This window comes from Thalassophryne amazonica, chromosome 3, assembly GCF_902500255.1.
Source record: "Thalassophryne amazonica chromosome 3, fThaAma1.1, whole genome shotgun sequence".
NCBI classification, from domain to species: domain Eukaryota; kingdom Metazoa; phylum Chordata; class Actinopteri; order Batrachoidiformes; family Batrachoididae; genus Thalassophryne; species Thalassophryne amazonica.
In genome coordinates, this window is record NC_047105.1 from 2,546,168 (window position 1) to 2,568,569 (window position 22,402).

Here is a 22,402-nt window from a genome sequence, read left to right on the forward strand (position 1 = left end):
ATCTATCCATGAAGCCAGAGGACACACACCAATTAGCTAAATTGCAGGATTGTCTTACAGACATAAAGACATGGATGACCTCTAATTTCCTGCTTTTAAACTCAGATAAAACTGAAGTTATTGTACTTGGCCCCACAAATCTTAGAAACATGGTGTCTAACCAGATCCTTACTCTGGATGGCATTACCCTGACCTCTAGTAATACTGTGAGAATCTTGGAGTCATTTTTGATCAGGATATGTCATTCAATGCGCATATTAAACAAATATGTAGGACTGCTTTTTTGCATTTGCGCAATATCTCTAAAATTAGAAAGGTCTTGTCTCAGAGTGATGCTGAAAAACTAATTCATGCATTTATTCCTCTAGGCTGGACTATTGTAATTCATTATTATCAGGTGTCCTAAAAGTTCCCTGAAAAGCCTTCAGTTAATTCAAAATGCTGCAGCTAGAGTACTGACAGGGACTAGAAGGAGAGAGCATATCTCACCCATATTGGCCTCTCTTCATTGGCTTCCTGTTAATTCTAGAATAGAATTTAAAATTCTTCTTCTTACTTATAAGGTTTTGAATAATCAGGTCCCATCTTATCTTAGGGACCTCATAGTACCATATCACCCAATAGAGCGCTTCACTCTCAGACTACAGGCTTACTTGTAGTTCCTAGGGTTTGTAAGAGTAGAATGGGAGGCAGAGCCTTCAGCTTTCAGGCTCCTCTCCTGTGGAACCAGCTCCCAATTCGGATCAGGGAGACAGACACCCTCTCTACTTTTAAGATTAGGCTTAAAACTTTCCTTTTTGCTAAAGCTTATAGTTAGGGCTGGATCAGGTGACCCTGAACCATCCCTTAGTTATGCTGCTATAGACTTAGACTGCTGGGGGTTCCCATGATGCACTGTTTCTTTCTCTTTTTGCTCTGTATGCACCACTCTGCATTTAATCATTAGTGACTGATCTCTGCTCCCCTCCACAGCATGTCTTTTTCCTGGTTCTCTCCCTCAGCCCCAACCAGTCCCAGCAGAAGACTGCCCCTCCCTGAGCCTGGTTCTGCTGGAGATTTCTTCCTGTTAAAAGGGAGTTTTTCCTTCCTACTGTCGCCAAGTGCTTGCTCACAGGGGGTCGTTTTGACAGTTGGGGTTTTTCTGTAATTACTGTATGGCTTTGCCTTACAATATAAAGTGCCTTGGGGCAACTGTTTGTTGTGATTTGGCGCTATATAAATGAAATTGATTTGATTTGATTTGATTTAGTGGCCTGCGATCACCTTAGTATTTCTCTGTTTTTCTTGTTTAATGCTGGAAAATTATACTATACGTTTTGTCTGTCTGATGCCTGATTCTGTTTTTTCTCTATATTTAAGGTGCAGCTCCATCCAGAGATGGGAGTTGTATTCGTGTTGGCGATCCTTCTGTCCTGTGTACCAATAGCATTTCTTGTATATTTGTCGGTGAATTGTCCTGTAGTTTATGTTTGTATCATGGCCCAAGCAGAGGGTCACCCCTTTGAGTCTGGTCTGCTTGAGGTTTCTTCCTCAGAGGGAGTTTTTCCTTACCACTGTTGTTATGGAGGTTGGTAAGGTTAGACCTTACCTGTGTGAAGCGCTTTCAGGCAACGCTGTTGTGATTTGGTTGTTGTGTGGGCCGCTGAAGAGGAGGTACTGCTGGCCCACCACCACAAGATGGCACCCTGCTTGAAGTGCGGGCTTCAAGCACGAGAGGGCGTCGGACCGACCAGGAGTGACAGCTGTCACACATCATCCATACCAGCTGTCACTCATCACCACCACCATAAAGGCCGGACTGCAACTCCACCTCCCCGCTGAGAAATTAGCTACCATTCAGGTAATTTTCTCTGCTCACTCAAAACATTGAGTATTAATCTGAACTTCTTGCAGCCGTTTTCCTGGTGTGTCCTTATCTGTGGGATTGGCGTTTGGTGTGATCAGCGACGGCTTCGCCTCACACCCCAAACCAGATAAGTGGTGAAACAGGAGCTGCACGAGTGTGTGATTGGAGGTGGAGGTGCTCCCTCCTCCAGGGGCGTCGGAGCGCAGCGAAGTATGCAGTCGACTTCCGCATCGCGGCAGCGCGAGCCGGCTGGAATGCTGTTGTGCTCCGCGCCGCCTTTGTAAACGGACTGTCTCTGGTCCTTAAGGAGCACCTGGTGGCGAAGGACGAGCCGCGGGATTTAGATGGGCTTATCGACCTGGTTATACGGTTAGACAACCGATTAACAGAACACCGACAGGAGCGAGATGAGGGGCGTGGTTAGGCACAAGCCGTCCCTCTTCCTCCCGGGTCCGAAAGGGAGCCGACTTCCCCACGCTCCGCTGCCAGGGCTCTCCACGTGACGACAGCTCCCCCTGCTGACGTTGCTAGGGAAACGAGCAGGGCCAAAAAGCGATCAGATCAGAGACAAAGGAGGCTGATCCGTGGAGAGTGTTTTCTCTGCAGCTCTACCGAGCACACACAGAGAGAATGCCCCAAACGGTCAAAACAGCAGCACTCGTGCTTAGAGACTGGGCTAAGGGTGGGTCACAACACCCACGTGGGGAGACCCCGACAATCTGCACGTATCCCAGTCACGATCCTGAGTGGGGATCTAACCCTTCACGCCCCAGCACTGGTGGACACGGGGTCGGAGGGGAATCTGCTGGATAGCAGATGGGCAAAGGAGGTTGGGCTCCCTCTAGTGGCCTTACCGTCACCATTGTCGGTGCGGGCACTAGATGGCACCCTTCTTCCAATAATCACAGACACAGCCAGTGACATTGGTGGTGTCTGGGAATCACAGGGAAGAGATTGTGTTTTATGTAACACCTTCTACCTCCCGAGTGATTTTGGGTTTTCCATGGGTGTTAAAACACAATCCCCGGATTGATTGGCCATCTGGGGTTGTGGTTCAGTGGAGCGAAACCTGCCACCGGGAGTGTTTAGGATCCTCGGTTCCACCCGGTGTGACAGCTAAGGAGGAGGTTTTAGTCCCCCCCAATCTGGCGGCGGTGCCAGCCGAGTACCACGACCTTGCTGACGTCTTCAGCAAGGATCTGGCACTCACGCTGCCCCCGCACCGTCTGTATGATTGTGCCATTGATTTGATACCGGGCACTGAGTACCCGTCCAGCAGGCTGTACAACCTCTCACGTCCGGAACGCGAATCAATGGAGACCTACATCCAGGACTCGTTAGCTGCCGGGTTGATCCGGAACTCCACCTCCCCGATGGGTGCTGGTTTCTTTTTTGTGGGTAAGAAGGACGGCGGACTCCGTCCATGCATTGATTACAGAGGGCTGAACGAGATCACGGTTCGCAACCGATACCCGTTACCTCTGTTGGATTCAGTGTTCACGCCCCTGCATGGAGCCCAAATTTTCACGAAATTGGATCTTAGGAATGCTTATCACCTGGTTCGGATCCGGGAGGGAGACGAGTGGAAGACGGCATTTAACACCCCGTTAGGTCACTTTGAGTACCTGGTCATGCCGTTCGGCCTCACCAATGCGCCCGCGACGTTCCAAGCGTTGGTTAATGACGTCTTGCGGGACTTCCTGCATCGGTTTGTCTTCGTATATCTAGACGATATACTCATCTTTTCTCCGGATCCTGAGACCCATGTCAAGCATGTATGTCAGGTCCTACAGCGGTTGTTGGAGAACCGGCTGTTTGTGAAGGGCGAGAAGTGTGAGTTCCACCGCACTTCTTTGTCTTTCCTGGGGTTCATAATCTCCTCCAACTCCGTCGCCCCTGATCCGGCCAAGGTTGCGGCGGTGAGAGACTGGCCCCAACCAACGAACCGTAGGAAACTACAACAGTTCCTCGGTTTTGGAAATTTCTACCGGAGGTTCATCAAGGGCTACAGTCAGGTAGTTAGCCCCCTGACAGCCCTGACCTCCACAAAAGTCCCCTTCACCTGGTCGGATCAGTGCGAAGCCGCGTTTAGGGAGTTGAAACGCCGGTTCTCGACTGCACCAGTTCTGGTGCAGCCCGATCCCAAGCGCCAGTTCGTAGTTGAAGTGGACACCTCTGACTCAGGGATAGGAGCCGTGCTATCCCAGAGCGGGGAGTCCGACAAGGTTCTCCATCCATGTGCCTACTTTTCCCGCAGGTTGACCCCAGCTGAACGGAACTATGACGTCGGCAATCGGGAACTTCTTGCGGTGAAGGAGGCTTCTTGAGGAGTGGAGACACCTGTTGGAGGGAGCATCGGTACCATTTACGGTTTTCACGGACCATCGGAACCTGGAGTACATCCGGACCGCGAAGCGTCTGAACCCCAGGCAAGCCCACTGGTCGCTGTTCTTCGGGCGTTTTGACTTCCGGATCACCTACCGCCCCAGGACAAAAAACCAACGATCTGACGCCCTGTCCCGGGTGCATGAAGAGGAGGTCAGGACCGAGCCGTCAGACCCCCCTGACACCATCATCCCCGAGTCCACTATCGTGGCAACCCTTACCTGGGACGTGGAGAAGACCGTCCGGGAGGCCCTGACACGGAGCCCGGACCCGGGGACAGGTCCAAAGGACAAGTTGTACGTCCCACCAGAGGCCAGGGCTGCGGTCCTTGACTTCTGTCACAGTTCCAAGCTCTCCTGTCATCCAGGACCGTGGCAGTGGTCCGGCAGCGCTTCTGGTGGGTGTCTATGGAAGCCGACATCCGGGAGTATGTCCAGGCCTGCACCACCTGTGCCAGGGGCAAAGCCGACCACCACAAGGCCCAAGGCCTCCTCCAGCCTCTGCCCGTGCCTCGTCGCCCCTGGTCTCATATTGGCCTGGACTTTGTCACGGGCCTCCCGCCGTCCCAGGGCAACACCACCATCTTAACGATAGTGGACCGGTTCTCCAAGGCGGCCCACTTCGTGGCCCTCCCGAAGCTCCCGACGGCCCATGAGACTGCAGACCTCCTGGTCCACCACGTCGTGCGTCTGCATGGGATTCCATCGGACATTGTCTCGGATCGTGGTCCTCAGTTCTCCTCCCAGGTCTGGAGGAGTTTCTGCAGGGAACTGGGGGCCACCGTCAGTCTCTCGTCTGGGTACCACCCCCAGACAAATGGGCAGGCAGAGCGGACGAACCAGGAACTGGAGCAGGCCCTCCGCTGCGTGACCTCCACGCACCCGACGGCCTGGAGTGACCACCTGGCCTGGATCGAGTACGCTCATAATAGCCAAGTCTCATCTGCCACCGGCCTCTCCCCGTTTGAGGTGTATTTGGGGTACCAGCCCCCATTGTTTCTACTTGTGGAGGGAGAGGTCGGGGTGCCCTCGGTCCAGGCCCATCTGAGGAAGTGCCATCGGGTGTGGCGTACCACCCGCTCTGCCCTGCTCAGAGCCCGGCCCCTGCATACCAGCCCGGGCAGGAGGTCTGGCTATCCACGAAGGACATCCCCCTGCAGGTGGAATCCCACAAACTCAAAGACAGGTACATCGGACCTTTTCCCATCCTCAAAGTCCTCAGTTCGGCTGCAGTGAAGCTGAAGCTGCCAGCTTCACTGCAGATACACCCCATGTTTCATGTGTCCAGACTCAAGCCCTGCCATACCTCACCACTGTGTGCCCCGGGACCAGCGCCGCCTCCTGCCCGGATCATTGACGGGGAGCCCGCGTGGACGGTACGCCGGCTCCTGGACGTCCATCGAAAGGGCCGGGGGTTCCAGTATCTGGTGGACTGGGAGGGTTCTGGCCCCGAAGAGCGCTCCTGGGTGAAGAGGAGCTTCATCCTGGACCCGGCCCTCCTGGCTGACTTCTACACCCGTCACCCGGACAAGCCTGGTCGGGCGCCAGGAGGCGTCCGTTGAGGGGGGGGTCCTGTTGTGTGGGCCACCGAAGAGGAGGTACTGCTGGCCCACCACCACAAGATGGCGCCCTGCTTGAAGTGCGGGCTTCAAGCACGAGAGGGCGTCGGAGCGACCAGGAGTGATCGCTGTCACACATCATCCATACCAGCTGTCACTCATCCACTACTCATCACCACCACCATAAAGGCCGGACTGCAACTCCACCTCCCCGCTGAGAAATCAGCTACCATTCAGGTAATTTTCTCTGCTGACTCAAAACATTGAGTATTAATCTGAACTTCTTTGCAGCCGTTTTCCTGGTGTGTCCTTATCTGTGGGATTGGCGTTTGGTGTGATCAACGAAGGCTTCGCCTCACACCCCAAACCAGATAAGTGGTGAAACAGGAGCTGCACGAGTGTGTGATTGGAGGTGGAGGTGCTCCCTCCTAACTAAACACTGACTGTGGGATTACTGAGTGTGCGAACTCACACTCATCAGGACTGTCTCTGTTTTCTGCCAGCAGTACCGGGTCTGACTGCTGAAGACAGCGGCCACCTGGGGCGGCAGGGCTTGGCGGCTCCGGTGTTCTTCAGCTCCGTTGGTGGTGGAAGCTGTGTGGGGATCCGGCTCTTCTCTCGCCAGGCGTCTTCTATCGTCGAGCCTGCCCACACGTCACCTGGTGTATGATTGACAGTCCACCATATTGTTATTGTCTGTACGTCGTTGTGCGATTCACAACATTAAATTGTTACTTTTGGCTTATCCATTGTCCATTCATTAACGCCCCCTGTTGTGGGACCGTGTCACAACACTTTCACAACATTGGTGCTATATAAAGGAACTGCATGCATGCACATATCACTGTATGTCTGTCAAGTTATCAAAACAAACGTGACACCAAAGAGGTTATATGTGAGACCCAGCTTCATTGTCGTCATTACGAAGCCGGCGGAGTAGCGATTTCTCATCCCTGCTTAGCCAATATTCTGCAGTATCCACAGTTTCAGACTCTGGACTTCATCTAACCATCCTTCAGTTGCCTTCAAGGTTTCAGAAATTTGTTTGTCTCCAACTATCAACAAGGACTGGTCATTTTCGACAGCGGCTCTCTCTTCCTCCTTTGTCGGCACCAACAGTAGTTTCTGTAACGATGCAGCACACGCAAGCACAGCCAGCTCTTCTTTCCGTTTCTGTCCACTGCCGTATGTAGTCCTGGTTGTAACAGGCAATCCGCGAAGCTTACAAAAACGCTTTAAATCGTCAGCTTTTCAGTGGTTGAAATGATCCAAATCATAGCACTCTTCCCTGCTTTCCCCTGTCATAGCATGTGGGTTGGTAGCCGAAAAATTTAGCGTACTCACAATGCACCGTGCGGCCCGAGATGTGCACTTCGCTTATTGCCTACCCTGCTTCTTGGCACCCAGCACCCCTGGAGAGATCAGAAAATGTCTGTGCACCGACGCTCCCCATCCAGCCTGATGGAGCTTGAGAGGTGCTGCAAAGAAGAGTGGACCAAACTGCCCAAAGATAGGTGCACCAAGCTTGTGGCATCATATTCAAGAAGACTTTAGGCTGTAATTGCTGCCAAAGGTGCATCAACAAAGTATTGTGCAAAGTCTGTGAATACTTATGGACATGTGATTTCTTAGGTTTTATTTTTAATAAATTTGCACAAAAAAAATTCAAATGTTGTCATTATGGGGTGTTTTAAGTACAGTTTTGAGGGAAAAAAAATGAATTTATTCCATTTTGGAATAGGCTGTAAGGGCCCAGTCCCACTGGCGTTTAGGAAGATTTGCATATGAATTGTGCACAATATTGGTGTATATTCGCGAAACATCTGCAGTATCCGTGAAACATGCTTGTATGAGTTGGCCGACATCTGCAATTATCTGCAGAGACATGTTTTTCCTGTTGCCAGGATTTTTGAGCTGCACAAAATGTTGGTTGCGAATGACATCTGCCTTACATACTGAATACATACTCAATCTATGCACTGTATATCTGCTGTTATCCGCTGATATCCGCAACTGACAGGGTATTGTGGCTTGGCAGCGGACTGGGACAATGTGTAAAACACATATATTACGTGCCTATCATGTGCACATCATGAACTAAAATAAGATGTAGCGAATGCATACAGAGTGGCCACGAATAAAGCGTTCGTAATCCATCCAAAGTAAACCCAAAGTACTAGATAAATGTGTCAGAAATCAACATACTTGCCAGTCAGTGCCAGTCCAGCTGAGACGTTATGGATCCCCAAAAACGTAGTACGATAGTTGCTACCATCCAACAACATACCGATCAGGGGGCAGGGTGGGAGACCAGGCTCTTCTGTTGCTGGAGGAGATGTGGTGGGAGATGGAGCACTCTCTTCTGCATCAGCAGCAGCATTCTGCCTCTTCCTCCCCCGCTTCGTTTGTGTGGACATGTTGTTGCTGTGGTGTTGGTGTGAATAGTGGCCCGAATGCGCTTCTTTTATGACCGCAATGCAGATGCCGCGCATACGCAATACATCCGTTGTTTCCACAACACGTGTGCAATGCATTCTCAATTCATCTGTAATACTTCCGTGCAGAAGAGCACCCCGAGAGTATGATGCTTCCACCCCCATGCTTCACAGTTGGGATGGTTTTCTTGGGGTTGTTCTAATCCTCTAAACATGGTAAGTGGAGTTGATTCCAAAAAGCTCTATTCTGGTCTCATCTGACCACATGACCTTCTCCCATGCCTCCTCTGGATCATCCAGATGGTCACTGGTGAACTTCAAACGGGCCTGGACATGTGCTGGCTTGAGCAGGGGGACCTTGCTGCCCTGCAGGATTTTAAACCATGACAGCATCATGTGTTACTAATGTAATATTTGTGACTGTGGTCCCAGCTCTCTTCAGGTCATTGACCAGGTCCTCATGTGTAGTTCTGAGCTTTCTCAGAATCATCCTTACCCCCAAAGTGAGCTCTTGCATGGAATCCCAGACCGAGGGAGATTGACAGTCATCTTGTGTTTCTTCCACTTTCTAATAAATAATCATAACAGTTGTTGTCTTCTACCAAGCTACTTGCCTGTTGTCCTGTAGTCCATCCCAGCCTTGTGTAGGTTTACAGTTTTGTCCCTGGTGTCCTTAGACAGCTCTTTGGTCTTGGCTATGGTGGACAGGTTGGAGTGTGATTGATTGAGTGTGTGAACAGGTGTCTTTTATACAGGTAGCAAGATCAAACAGGTGCAATTAATACAGGTAAAGAGTGCAGAATAAGAGGGCTTCTTAAAGAAAAATTAACAGGTTTGTGAGAGCCAGAATTCCTGCTGGTTGGTAGGTGTTCAAATACTTATTTTCCTCACTGTCTACGAGGTCTGTGAGAAAAGTATCGTACCTTTTTATTTTTTTCAAAAACTATATGGATTTGCTTCATATGTTTTTACGTCAGCCAAGCTTGAACCTGTGTGTGCGCATGTGTGAGTATTTCCACACCTGTTGTGTGGGCCGCCAGAAGAGGAGGTACTGCTGGCCCACCACCAAAGGGCGCCCTGCCTGAAGTGTGGGCTTCAGGCACGAGAGGGCGCTGCCGCCTCGGACACAGCCAGGAGTGACAGCTGTCACTCATTAATTCCTGACAGCTGTCACACATTCTACATCATCGCACTCCATAAAACCCAGACGTCATCTCCACCTCATCGCCGAGATATTGTACTTCATTAGAGGTAATATCCTCAGCCTTTTTGTGGTATTTTGTAAATCAGTTTATTGTGAGTGTTTGCAGGAGTACCGGTCCTTTTTGTGGAGGCTGTGCAAGACGGCACTCTTTTTCCTCTGAGGGATCGCTGCAACGTATTGAGTGAGAGGTGGAGGTGGCATTCCCACCGTTGTTGTTACTGGGTGTACACACACCCACACTTGACTGTCTTTGTTCTCGCCAGCAGTACCAGATCCGACAGTCGGGGACGGTGATCACCTGGGAATTCGGGACTTGGCGGCTCCAGTATTCACCAGGTTCTGTGGCGGCGGAAATCGTGTGGTTCCGGCTCTTCTCAGGACAGACGTCTTCTATCCTCGAGCCTGCCCACACGTCACCTTTGTGGATTGACTGTGATTATATTCTGAGATTGTCTGTATTTCGTTGTGCACATTTCACAACATTAAATTGTTACTTTTTGGCTCATCTATTGGCCGTTCATTTGCGCCCCCTGTTGTGGGTCCGTGTCACTACACTTTCACAACAACACCTGTCGGTTGCGTCATTTGCCTGTGGGCAGGCTTTGAGTGAGCACTGGTCCACCCCTCTCGTTGTTGTTTCATTGCGAGGAAATGGCGGAATGATTTGGGCTTTTTTTCCATCAGACTTTTTTCAGAAACTGTTAGAGAGAGGCAGCTGGAAACCATTCGAAAAATTTATCTGGCTTTCGGTGAAAATTTACGGGCTTCACAGAGAATAAGGAGTGCTACTACAGTGCGGAGGCTTCGCGCATCAGGACCGATTCGCTGATCGAGCGAGACAAAGGAACACCTCCGTTTCGAAGTGCCAGGGGACAAGTTGGGACATGCCTATCTCGGCTTTCAATGCTTACCAGCCCAGTGAGTATAACAGAAATTGTGGAGAGCTGGGCATGTCCCAACTTGTCTCCTGGCACTCCGAAACGGAGGTGTTCCTTTGTCTCGGTCGATCAGCGAATCGGTCCTGACGCGCGAAGCCTCCGCACGGCTTTCATGACAAAATCTCTTGTTAAAAGTGAAATCTGCCGGAAAATGGCTGATGTCCAGCTCTTGTGATAACCAGAGAAATTGCTCACGACGGTCCCGGCTCCACACAGTGATCCGTTTAGAAATGTTGTGGTGTTTTCTGCCTCTTGATGACGGCTCGGAGCGCGGCGCGCCGTGCGCCATTGTGGGGCATCCTTAAAGCTGTAGTAACACTCCTTATTCTCTGTGAATCCCGTAAAATTTTCACCGAAAGCCAGATAAATTTTTCGAATGGTTTCCAGCTGCTTGTCTCTAACAGTTTCTGAAAAAATTCTTATGGAAAAAAAGCCCAAATCATTCCGCCATTTCCTGACAATGAAAATCCGACGAGGGGGCTGGACCACTCCTCCCACAAGGCGTGCTCACAGGCGAATGACGCAACCTACAGGCATGGAAAAACTCATGCATGCGCACGAAGGTTCAAGCTTGGCTGACGTTTTTACGTCAGCCAGGCTTGAAGCTTTATTATTTACGTCAGCAAAATATATATATATATATATATATATATATATATATATTGTAAGGCAAAAGCCATACGATAATTACAGAAAAACCCCAATGGTCAAAACGACCCCCTGTGAGCAAGCACTTGGCGACAGTGGGAAGGAAAAACTCCCTTTTAACAGGAAGAAACCTCCAGCAGAACCAGGCTCAGGGAGGGGCAGTCTTCTGCTGGGACTGGTTGGGGCTGAGGGAGAGAACCAGGAAAAAGACATGCTGTGGAGGGGAGCAGAGATCGATCACTAATGATTAAATGCAGAGTGGTGCATACAGAGCAAAAAGAGAAAGAAACACTCAGTGCATCATGGGAACCAGCCAGCAGTCTAAGTCTATAGCAGCATAACTAAGGGATGGTTCAGGGTCAACTTGTTGTGTGGGCCGCTGAAGAGGAGGTACTGCTGGCCCACCACCACCAGAGGGCGCCCTGCCTGGAGTGTGGGCTTCAGGCATGAGAGGGCGCTGCTGCCTCACAGGAACAGCTGGGGTGACAGCTGTCACTCATCAACTATGACAGCTGTCACCAATCACCTGGTCATCACCCACACACACAAAAGCCGGACGACATCTCCACCTCGTCGCCGAGATGTCATCTACCTTCACGGTAATTTCTCAGCCGTTGTTGTGTTGTTGCACGTTACGTGTTTTCGTGTGTGTTGAACTATTTGCAGGTGTCTTGATCGCTACTTTCAGCTGGAGGCTGGGTTCGTGGATGGTGGAGGAGTGACGCACTTCACTCCTCACTCCGAACTTCAATAAGTAGGATTACAGACTCTGCATAAACTGTGTACTAGAGGTGCAGGTGTCTTTCCCACCCGACTAATACAAAAAGAACTTGCTGACTGTTACTGGGTGTGTTTTTTCACACACTCATTACTTCTGTCTTCTGCTTCCTGCCAGCAGTACCAGATCCGACAGTCAGAGACAGTGACCACCTGGGGACTCAGGACTTGGCAGCTCCAGTATCCTTCGGGTTCGGTGGCAGTGGAAATCGTGTGGGATCCGGTTCTACTCGGGATGGACGTCTCCTATCCTCGAGCCTACCCACACGTCACTTTGTATATTTTGATTGTGAACCAAATTCTGCATTTGTCTGTATTTCGTTGTGCACATTTAACAACAGTAAAGTGTTGTATTTTTGAGTCATCTGTTGTCTGTTCATTTACGCCCCCTGTTGTGGGTCCATGTCATTACACTTTCCCAACACACCTGATCCAGCCCTAACTATAAGCTTTAGCAAAAAGGAAAGTTTTAAGCCTAATCTTAAAAGTAGAGAGGGTGTCTGTCTCCCTGATCTGAATTGGGAGCTGGTTCCACAGGAGAGGAGCCTGAAAGCTGAAGGCTCTGCCTCCCATTCTACTCTTACAAACCCTAGGAACTACAAGTAAGCCTGCAGTCTGAGAGCGAAGCGCTCTATTGGGGTGATATGGTACTATGAGGTCCCTAAGATAAGATGGGACCTGATTATTCAAAACCTTATAAGTAAGAAGAAGAATTTTAAATATATATATATATATATATATATATATATATATATATATATATATATATATATATATATATATATATATATATGTGTGTGTGTGTGTGTGTGTGTGTGTGTGTGTGTGTGTGTGTGTGTGTGTGTGTGTTCTCCACTCAGATTGCAGTAGCCAATCACAGATTAGCCTTTCTGTCTATCATTTACCTGTATGTTGGCATGCTTGGTGCCAGAAAGTTATGTTGGATCCAAAAGGATCCAAAAAGGCTAGGACCAAAAGTTATATTGGATCGTTTCCCACTGACCAATTGCGTTAGAGCTTACTGCCAACAGCTAGCCAATCAAAGTGCAGCATATGAAGGTCAGGAACTTGCTGACAGACGCTGGTTGAAAAAATGGCAACAAACATGTCAACAACAGCAGAAAATCATCTGCCAGCGAGGTTTGCTGAGTTCACAGAGGAGGAACTGGTGGAGATATTGAACTCCAAGGATGCCAAAAACACTAAGAAGGTAGACAAGTAGACAAGTTCTCTTCATCCAGTATTTCTCTATGTTGGACTCCTTACCATCCATTATTTGTATTATATATATATATATATATATATAAATGTGTGTGTGTGTGCAGGGCAGTCCGGAGCCTCTTGGGCGTGCGTTTGCGGAGCCGGACTTTAAGTGGGTTGAGAATCGGTACCAGCAGCCCCAACTCCGGTTCTTTGACGTCAGCTTGGGGAAGGTCACTGCTGGCGAGCTGCTTGCTGCCTTTGAGCTCATCGAATTGGACTACTCCGGCTTTGGAGAGGTGATGCCTGTCACTCATCAGAGTAATTACTCATTCTTGTGGGGTGATTGGTAGTTTTTACAATTCAATTCAAATCAATTTATTCATTTTATAGCATTCATTTTATATTTTATAGCTTTGTTTCAACATGAAACACTAAAATATTCCAGAGTGTGCAGCGTGGACAGAGTTCTGTTGTTTATCCCAGCAGGATAAATCAGTAACCTCCAATTACCCGGTGCCAGCTGATGACAACATGTGGTCATAAACAGACACATGCTCAGCTCACACACAGTTACATTGTTGGCTAACGTGATAGTCGCTGTGTTTATTCCTGCATATGACAAAGGAAGACACCTCCAAGACTTGAGCTGATACCTTTGGGTTCCAATCCCCCATGTTGGATCCCAGTGCTCTGAAGAATGATGTCAGGCAGGATTCCATAATTACTTCATGTCAGCATTTATTTTCATTAATGCCATGTCCTTTTTCTCACGTCCAAAATCCCCAGCCTGTCCTCCCCAGCACCGTGGAGCCTCAGGAACTGTCTTACCTGGAAGATGAAAGACATTACACCATCCCAGACGGAGTCCGTCCTGTCCTGAAGACCTTCAGGATTGAGGTCCTACACATTTAGACATTAAGACATTCAGGGCCTGATTTACTGGTTTATGTGCATGTTGACTTACTCACAGTGTCCACTGTGGACTGCATCTTTCAAAAGGGAAAAATACATCGTATTGTCAATTTAACAGGTGCCTTCATGAATATGCAGTTAGGGGCATGTCCACCTGAGTGTGTACAATTGTGGGTGTTGCACATGCTCACAGGAACAATCAGAAATTTGTGACATCCGCCAATCTGGATCCAGATCACTTCCAAAATTTCAAGGAGTCTTCCATTGTCTAATATCTGTCTGTGGTGAATATTTTGTCAAAATCTGTGCAGTAGTTTTGACATAATCCTGCTCAAATACACACAAACAAATAAATAAACACTGATGATTTTATTACGTCCTTGGCGGAAGTAATAAGTGAGGTTTACACATTTAGCAGGGAGAGAGCTGCGTCAGTGAGTCAGAGCTGCGTGTCGTCAGAGCGAGCTGCAAAAAGTTTGTACCTGAGTTTTCAGAGGTGGTGTTTGTAGTTGCCATCTGCCACGCCGGTGTTTGCCAACCCGGACAGTGGGAATACCACCTCATCCGTCAACTTAGCCCCGCGACTGGACAGCAACAACGTCCGAGGCCCAACGTGGTGAATTCACTGAGGCCGCGCGCTGCGTCATTAAAGCCGCGCGTCACGAGTGCCGCTTCCCCGAGGCCTCGTGCAGCCACCGCGGATCCATCAGCGCGGAAACACCGAGGCCGCGCGGCACCAGCGCAGTGCAGATCCATCCCGGTGACAAACAACGCAGGCTGTTAACATCGGCGATCGTCAAGCTGCTCATAAGCCGACCATGGGGCCTAAGAAGGTTCTGACAGCGGAGGAAGGTGACGATATTAAAAAATCTCTGGACTTTCTATCAGAGGAGATTTCTGTTGTGAAGCAGCAACAGAAATCAATCATGGATCTGGTGGAGGAGGTGAAGGCATTACGGCTCCAGAACGCCGAGAAAGACCGGCATCTGGTGCAGCTGGAAAATAGAGTGGCTGAATTGGAGCAGTACACCAGAAATAACGACGTCATCATCACAGGTCTTCACATCAAACCACGGTCCTACGCACGGGCGGTAACAGATGAGAGCGGAGGGGAGCCCAGTGAACAGGAGGTCAGCTCTGTGGAAAAACAGGTTGCTGATTTCCTCCTATTTAAAGGTATAGAAATGGATTTAAATAACATTGAAGCGTGCCACCCTCTGCCCCGGAGAAATGACGGTGATAAACGAACCGTCATCATGAGATTCATCAACAGAAAACACAAAACAGCACTGTTAAAACAAGGAAGAAAACTGAAAGGGACAAACGTATTCATCAATGAACATCTCACCAAACGGAATGCCGACATCACCAGGAAAGCACGCTTCTTAAAGAAACAGGGAAAAATCCAGCACACATGGACTTCAAACTGTAAAATATTCATCAAACTGAACGGATCACCAGAACAAGCAAAAGTCATGGCAATAAGGAACATCGAGGAGCTGGACAAATATGAACAATAGGTATGAGGACTCAAACACATCACAGCACCATGATGCAGACTGGAGCAACCCACTCATCCACATCATCTACACCCGGAGACAAGAGAGACATAATGACTAAGGATAATGATCCGTTTATTTCTGCCCAGGAGCTCTGTCTAGATACATTTAATTATAATAACTCTGCTAAACACCCCTTCGAATCTGAAAATGATCCTGATACCTTTTTCAGTGAGAATATTGTGAGACAGTGCAAATATTTTACAGAACAACAATTCAAAAATTATAAAAACGAGCCATACGGATCATCTGCAATAAACAATATCGTGAACCAACTCATTCTCTATTTGTGTCTTTAAATTTATTAAAATTCATAGATTTGGTCGATTACATTACAATTCAAACTTTATTTCGAGCGAAAAAACCAAGCCTTACCGAGACATGTCCAGAGTCTGTTCAGATTGAGGGAATCCAGATATAGTTTAAGAGGTTGTGCAATTTTTATGAAACCACCAGTAAGAACAAATGTAAAGGGTTTTTGTGTGTCTGTGGTTGGGGTGAGGAAATGGAACAAATGTTCAACAGAGGTTAGAATGAGTAGTACCTTAGTAAGATTTAAGAAACTACTCAAAAAGAACATCATGTCTAAGTATCATAAAGAAGCAAATATAATTTGATTTATATGGAATGTTCAATTTATAAGTGGGACTTATTGTATATTTGAATGTGTGGGTATGTATATGCGTATGTAGATATATAGATATGGGTAGGTGTATATGTATATAAGTCAATGTGTATATGTATTTATATATTTATGTTTGTAAAGTATATACGTAGGTATATAGGTATATATGGCACAGCCCAAGCAGAGGGTCACCCCCAAGAGCCTGGTCTGCTTGAGGTTTCTTCCTTATAGGGAGTTTTTCCTCACCACAGTTGCCTAGTGCTTGCTCTGGGGGTTGGTAAGGTTAGTCCTTACTGGCGTAAAGTGCCTTGATTCGACTTTCTTGTGATCTGGTACTATATAAATATAATTATAAGTGAATAGTATATTGATGTGTATGTCTGTGTGTCGACATGTAGTAGTGAATTTGTATTTATGTAAATATGACTGATTAGAATTGTTGGACTTGTACTAGCAGGGGTGGGCGCTAATAAGCTTTGCTTCAGCCCACACTCTTTTGGACTCACTAGTTTTGTCTGTTTGTTTGTGGAATTGTTCATTTTTTTTCTATTTGAATATTTTGTGTGCCGAATAAAAAACTTTGTCACTTTGTCAGCTTTATTTATCAAGGCTAAAAGAAACTGAGCTGAGATTGTGTCTGTAATCTCACCTTTTTGAAACATCGGTGCACACTGGGCCACTGTTGCCCAGATCAGAGAACACACACATAAATCAACACACACACATGAAGGTTTGGATTGCTCACACTTAAGCACTCATTATCTGGGATCTTTTGTAAATCAGGCCTTCAGACTGTTTGCTTGATAAAGAGAATGTACAGCTGACGTTAAATTAAAACCAAATGACTGGTCTTCAAGCTAGTCTCCCATTGGCAACCTTTGACATTGGATTGTGTACTTTTTTGCTAAAAAAAATAAATAAAAGTTTAGAGTGTAATCTGTGGTCATAATGGCATCGTAGAAACATAGTGACCTATTGGAAAATTTTGTACATGTCAAAAAATGTATGTGTAATCTGTGCAAACTGTCAGGGGGTGTGTTTGATCTGCTTTTATTTCTTGGTTTTGATCCATTTTTGTCTGTTCGTTGCCTTCCCATTTGTTTATTGTCTTGTTGGATTTTTTTCCTGCTTGGGTCTTTCTGCCTTTCTTGGTGGTGGGCGTGTCTGTCTCTCTCGCTCCCTGGTCACGCCCCCCTTTCTGGTGCTTTCCACACTCACCTGTTCTCAATTTTCAGCTCATCACTGCTCATTCTGCTTTGTTTCTTCACCAGATTGATGCACCTTGTGCCTTCTTTCCAGCTTTCAGTTTGTGTTCCATAGTCCTGCCTGCCTCATTGTGTATTTGACCTCCTGCCTGTTTATTCCGATCACGGTTAAGCCTGATGATAATAATACTGCTGCTGTGTTTTTTGGACTGCCTACCTGTGCACCGACCATTGCTTGTCACACCACTAAAGTTTTTCAACCAGAGCTGTGTTTGTGAGCCTTGCATTTGTGTCCTAACCGAACCACCTGTCACAAACAGGTGGTGACATGAATCCGTTACTTTAATTTTGCAGACGGCTTTGGTTTTTCATTTAGGTCACAGATCATGAAATAAATTGTTTCTGTATGAGTGTGGATTTGGCTGCTCAGTTACTTTGATGCCATGCTAAAATTAAAATATAATGCAGATTGTGTTTTGTTTTAGAGCAGTAATAATAATGTTGTTGCCATTGTTATTATTTTACTTCCATGAAAGCTGTGCTGCACTCTTCAGCAGAGGACAGTTTTCAGCTGTAAACAGGTACAGTTTAGTAGTAAGGTGTTGTAAAAGCATGGATGTTAGCACACAGACTGCACGCAGCACCACAGTGAGCGCGCCCCGTAGCTCCCGCGTCATCATGCTGTGTTCAGTGTTGCTTGTAATCAGCAGTAACCCAGTGTGTATACTGTGACCCACCACTGTAGACAACCGGGTCTGAGTTCTTCATTTTTGGAAAAAAAGACGTGACTCAGTACCAGAAATCAGCAATGGGAGCCCGGCCTGACCGTGTGTCTCTGCTCATCCACACATCTCCTCCACTGCAAATGAAGTGGATTGGAACTCCATTTAAAATGCTCCAGAGTGGGAGTGCGACTGGACAACAGTCCCTGGATGAGTGAAAACAACTTTGGTCTTTGGCTTTCAGAATGGACAGAAGAGATTTTTTTAGAGCTGGTGTGTGTCTGTGATGTTGACTCTTTAGGTACTATTCTGGGGACTGCGAGAACTGAAACGGGTGCAGCTGTTTGAGGTGGAGCGCCCCCTGGTGAAGGTGGAGTGTGCAGGACAACAGCTTGAGTCTGAGGAAATTGAAAGTTATCAGATCAATCCCAACTTCAAAGATGTGGTTGGATATCTAGACGTGGTAAGTAATGCAGTCACCACGGATTACCGATACTGTTTGTATTTACTGACAGTAGTTGAGAGTAATTGATAGTAGATGAGAGTAACTGAGAGTAGCTGAGAGTAATTGACAGTAGCTGAGTGTTATTGACAGTAGATGAGAGTAACTGATAGTAGTTGAGAGCAGTGGCGGGCACAGAGAACCAAAAAATTAACTTCGATAACAGATAATCAGATAACTGAAAAGTTATCTTTCATAAATATAAAACGATAAACCACTCAAAAATGTATTGGAAGTTACAGATAACCGATAAATTCCAGTATTGTCTCTGGTACATTTGCAACTACTAATAAACTGAATTTGAGTTTTAACACCACAATCGCTTCTGGTAACAACAAAAGCAACAAAAGACCCAAACAATGAGCCCGCACTTCTGTCTTTGAACATCTTGCCCCCTGCTGGAAGCTCTTGTTTACTACATGGCTTCCAGCACAGATGCAAGCTGAGAGCAGCCACAAAGCCCAGCTCTCTACCCAATCACAATGCTCCGGTCAGGCGGAGGTCTTGGAAAATAAAGCCATGCTGACTTATGGTTTTGATTTATAAATAACATTAATACCGATAGAATAACTCCATTAATGTCAGTTCTGTCATTTGTACAATGTTAAAGTATAACATATATCTTTTAATGTTGAATAATGCACTAATTCTGAGGTTTTGTAACAAACACAGACAGATCGCAAAGGATTCTTGGTAAAATGTGCCTCTGCTAAACACTGATTGGTTGAGTCATTCATTATGTAAACCAACACGTTAATGTGACGTGTGTCGTGTGTCGGTGTTTACAGATAAATGTGCTTTTGTAAAATATTCCATTTTTTTATTTGTAAAAACTGGCATTTTTACGGATCCCTGGAAGTGTCATCGCAAAATGTTTTGCATGTGGAGAGAATGTGCGCACGTTTTATTATATTGTGCCGTGCGCATGTTTTATTATATTGTGCGCACGTTTTATGATATTGTAAAACGTGCACTCAATATTGTCTTGACACATAAATGTTGGCTATTCGCCCTATTTGTTGGGAAAGTGAAATGCAAATAAATGAACGGCCAATAGGAATTCAAATAAATAACAGTTTATTATGCAAATGTGCAACAAAACCAAATATGCTAAAGTCAATCAATAACCAAAAAGGTGACGTGTGGGCAGGCCCGAGGGAAGGAGACACCTATCCAGAGAAGAGCCGGAACCCACGAAGTTCCACCGCCAACAGAGACCTGCAACACACCAGAGCCGCCAAGTCCTGATTCCCCCCAGGTGGCCACCGCTCGTGGCTGTCAGACCCGGTACTGATGGCAGGAACAAAAACAGGTTAGGGTGGGTGTGTGAACACCCAGCAAACAGTCAGTAACTCACAGAAATCCTCTTGTAGGAATAAATCCAAATACTCCCAGAGTGCAGTGGAAAAACTGGAGGACGTGCAGTGTCAGTTGTTATACTTAGTAAGTCAGAAGAGAGGAGTGGAGACGCCAACTCCCTCCAACTTCCACAAACTCGGCTACAAGCTGCAAGTATAAGTCACAACTGCAAAGACTTCAGTAACAATGAATGTGCGAACGGCACAAAACGGCTGAGATAGTTTACCTGCGTGGTAAGCTGATAACTCGGCAGAGTTATGGTGTCTTTCCCAGGCTTTTATGGAATGAGGTGATGAGTGATGACAGACAGCTGACAGCCAAACGGTGCACCTGGAGGATCCACCTGGCCAGTGCCCCCTCTGGAGCCCAAAAAGTGCTAACAGGCAGGGCGCCCTCTGGTGGTGGGCCAGCAGTACCTCCTCTTCAGCGGCCCACACAACACTATTGATGTTTCAAATCCTACAAAACCTCGGAGAGGTTGCCGCACTGTGAGATCTCAGTAACATTGAGAACTGCATTGAGACGCTCTGATCACGCTGCACTTTAACCGCTGCACACAGACAACACCATTAACATCGCAACATAAAACTATTTTTATGTAAACATGTGAGAATCACAGTCTGTCTCTCCGTTATTTTCAGTGGGAGCTGCTGTGAGCTACAATCGCTTCCTGATCAGGTCGTTCTGGGGGAAAGTGAAGTTTGCTCTTTAACGTCTTTATTATTGTTCTTTACAACACTGTTTGTCCTCTTTGTTCCAGACTAATATATAATATGTCTGAAATTCGGTTTGCGTTTATTAAATTCCACGCAGATTAAACGTAACAGACATGGATTATTCGTTATAATTGTTTTAGCAAGTTTTCAGGATATCATGCAGCAGTCTCTTATTAACGTGCAAGGGATTATGGGATACGTCAATGGGGGGAATGAACACTACTGGCCAGTAGATGGCAGTACAGACCTTGAAAACTTGCCAAAACAAAATTCCAGATAGTCCGTGTCTGCTACATTTAAGATGCGTGGAATTTAATAAGCGCAGACACAATAAAAGCGTCTATAAACCCAGAGAATATATTCACGAGAGTTTTAGGCAGTAGAGTTTAATGCTGTTGTCCGTGGAGCCTGATCAGAGTGTCTGAAATGCATTTCTCATGTCGTGAACGTACTGAGATTACCCTATACTACCCATAATGCACTGCTGGGCACAGCATATATATGCACACTAAAACCTTTAAAATTAGAGCATTACTTTAAAACTAAAACATATATCTGATATTTTCACTTTATAAAACTTCAGACATGACATTAATTTAAATAACTTGTCCAACATTAGTTTTGTTCAAAGTTGAACCACAAGTTAAAAATGTATGCCTCTGGATGACTTGGGTGATATTGCCCGTGTATCTGTATGAGGTTAAAAGAAATCAGTTGTTTTTTGGGGGGGGAACCACTTTTCATTTGTCTACAGAGGAGTGGTTTCTTCTTAAAGCAGCTCTTCTCTGTTTTGCAGAGGGTAGAACTACACATCAGCTATGAAACATTTAACAGGTAGATGCTCAACTGATTTTAAATTTTATAAATATTTGTAGCTGTTCAATTTTATTTACCATGTTATCGGTCTAAAAATTATTGGACAAACATTTATTGCAAGATAATTATTCCGATATAATCCGATAATGAAAACATTAGCTTCGATAATTATTGGTTATCGGATTATCAGAACTGTGTCCACCACTGGTTGAGAGTAATTGATAGTAGTTGAGAGTTATTGACAGTAGATGAGAGTAATTGATAGCAGCTGAGAGTAACTGATAGCAGCTGAGAGTAACTGATAGCAGCTGAGAGTAACTGATAGAAGTTGAGAGTCATTGATAGCAGTTGAGAGTCATTGATAGAAGAGTGTAATTGATGTAAGTTGAGAGTAATTGATAGTAGATGAGTGTAATTGATAGAAGTTGAGAGTAATTGATAGTAGATGAGAGTCACTGATAGAAGATGAGAGTAATTGATAGAAGTAGAGAGTAATTGATAGTAGATGAGAGTAATTAATAGCAGCTGAGAGTAACTGATAGTAGTTGAGAGTTATTGACAGTAGCTGAGAGTAATTGATAGCAGCTGAGAGTAATTGATAGTAGATGAGAGTAACTGATAGCAGCTGAGAGTAATTGATAGAAATTGAGTCATTGATAGCAGTTGAGAGTCATTGATAGAAGAGTGTAATTCATATAAGTTGAGAGTAATTGATAGTAGATGAGTGTAATTGATAGAAGTTGAGAGTAATTGATAGTAGATGAGAGTCACTGATAGAAGATGAGAATCATTGATAGAAGTTGAGAGTAATTGATAGTAGATGAGAGTAATTGATAGCACCTACAAGTAATTGATAGAAGTTGAGAGTAATTGATAGTAGATGAGAGTAATTAATAGCAGCTGAGAGTAACTGATAGTAGTTGAGCGTTATTGACAGTAGCTGAGAAGGGGAAGACTTAACAGTATTCCCTGAAAACTCCCTTCTGTCTGAT

The 22,402-nt window shown here is 46.3% G+C and overlaps 1 protein-coding gene across 1 annotated transcript in view; it reads left to right on the forward strand.

Moving 5' to 3' along the window:
- fer1l4 (fer-1 like family member 4) overlaps positions 1-22,402 on the forward strand; it is a 293,664-nt gene that overhangs the window by 137,835 nt on the left and 133,427 nt on the right. The window contains 3 exon segments of the mRNA XM_034164544.1: positions 13,117-13,290; positions 13,781-13,891; positions 18,319-18,480. Of these exon segments, the coding sequence (XP_034020435.1) occupies positions 13,117-13,290; positions 13,781-13,891; positions 18,319-18,480 (447 nt within the window).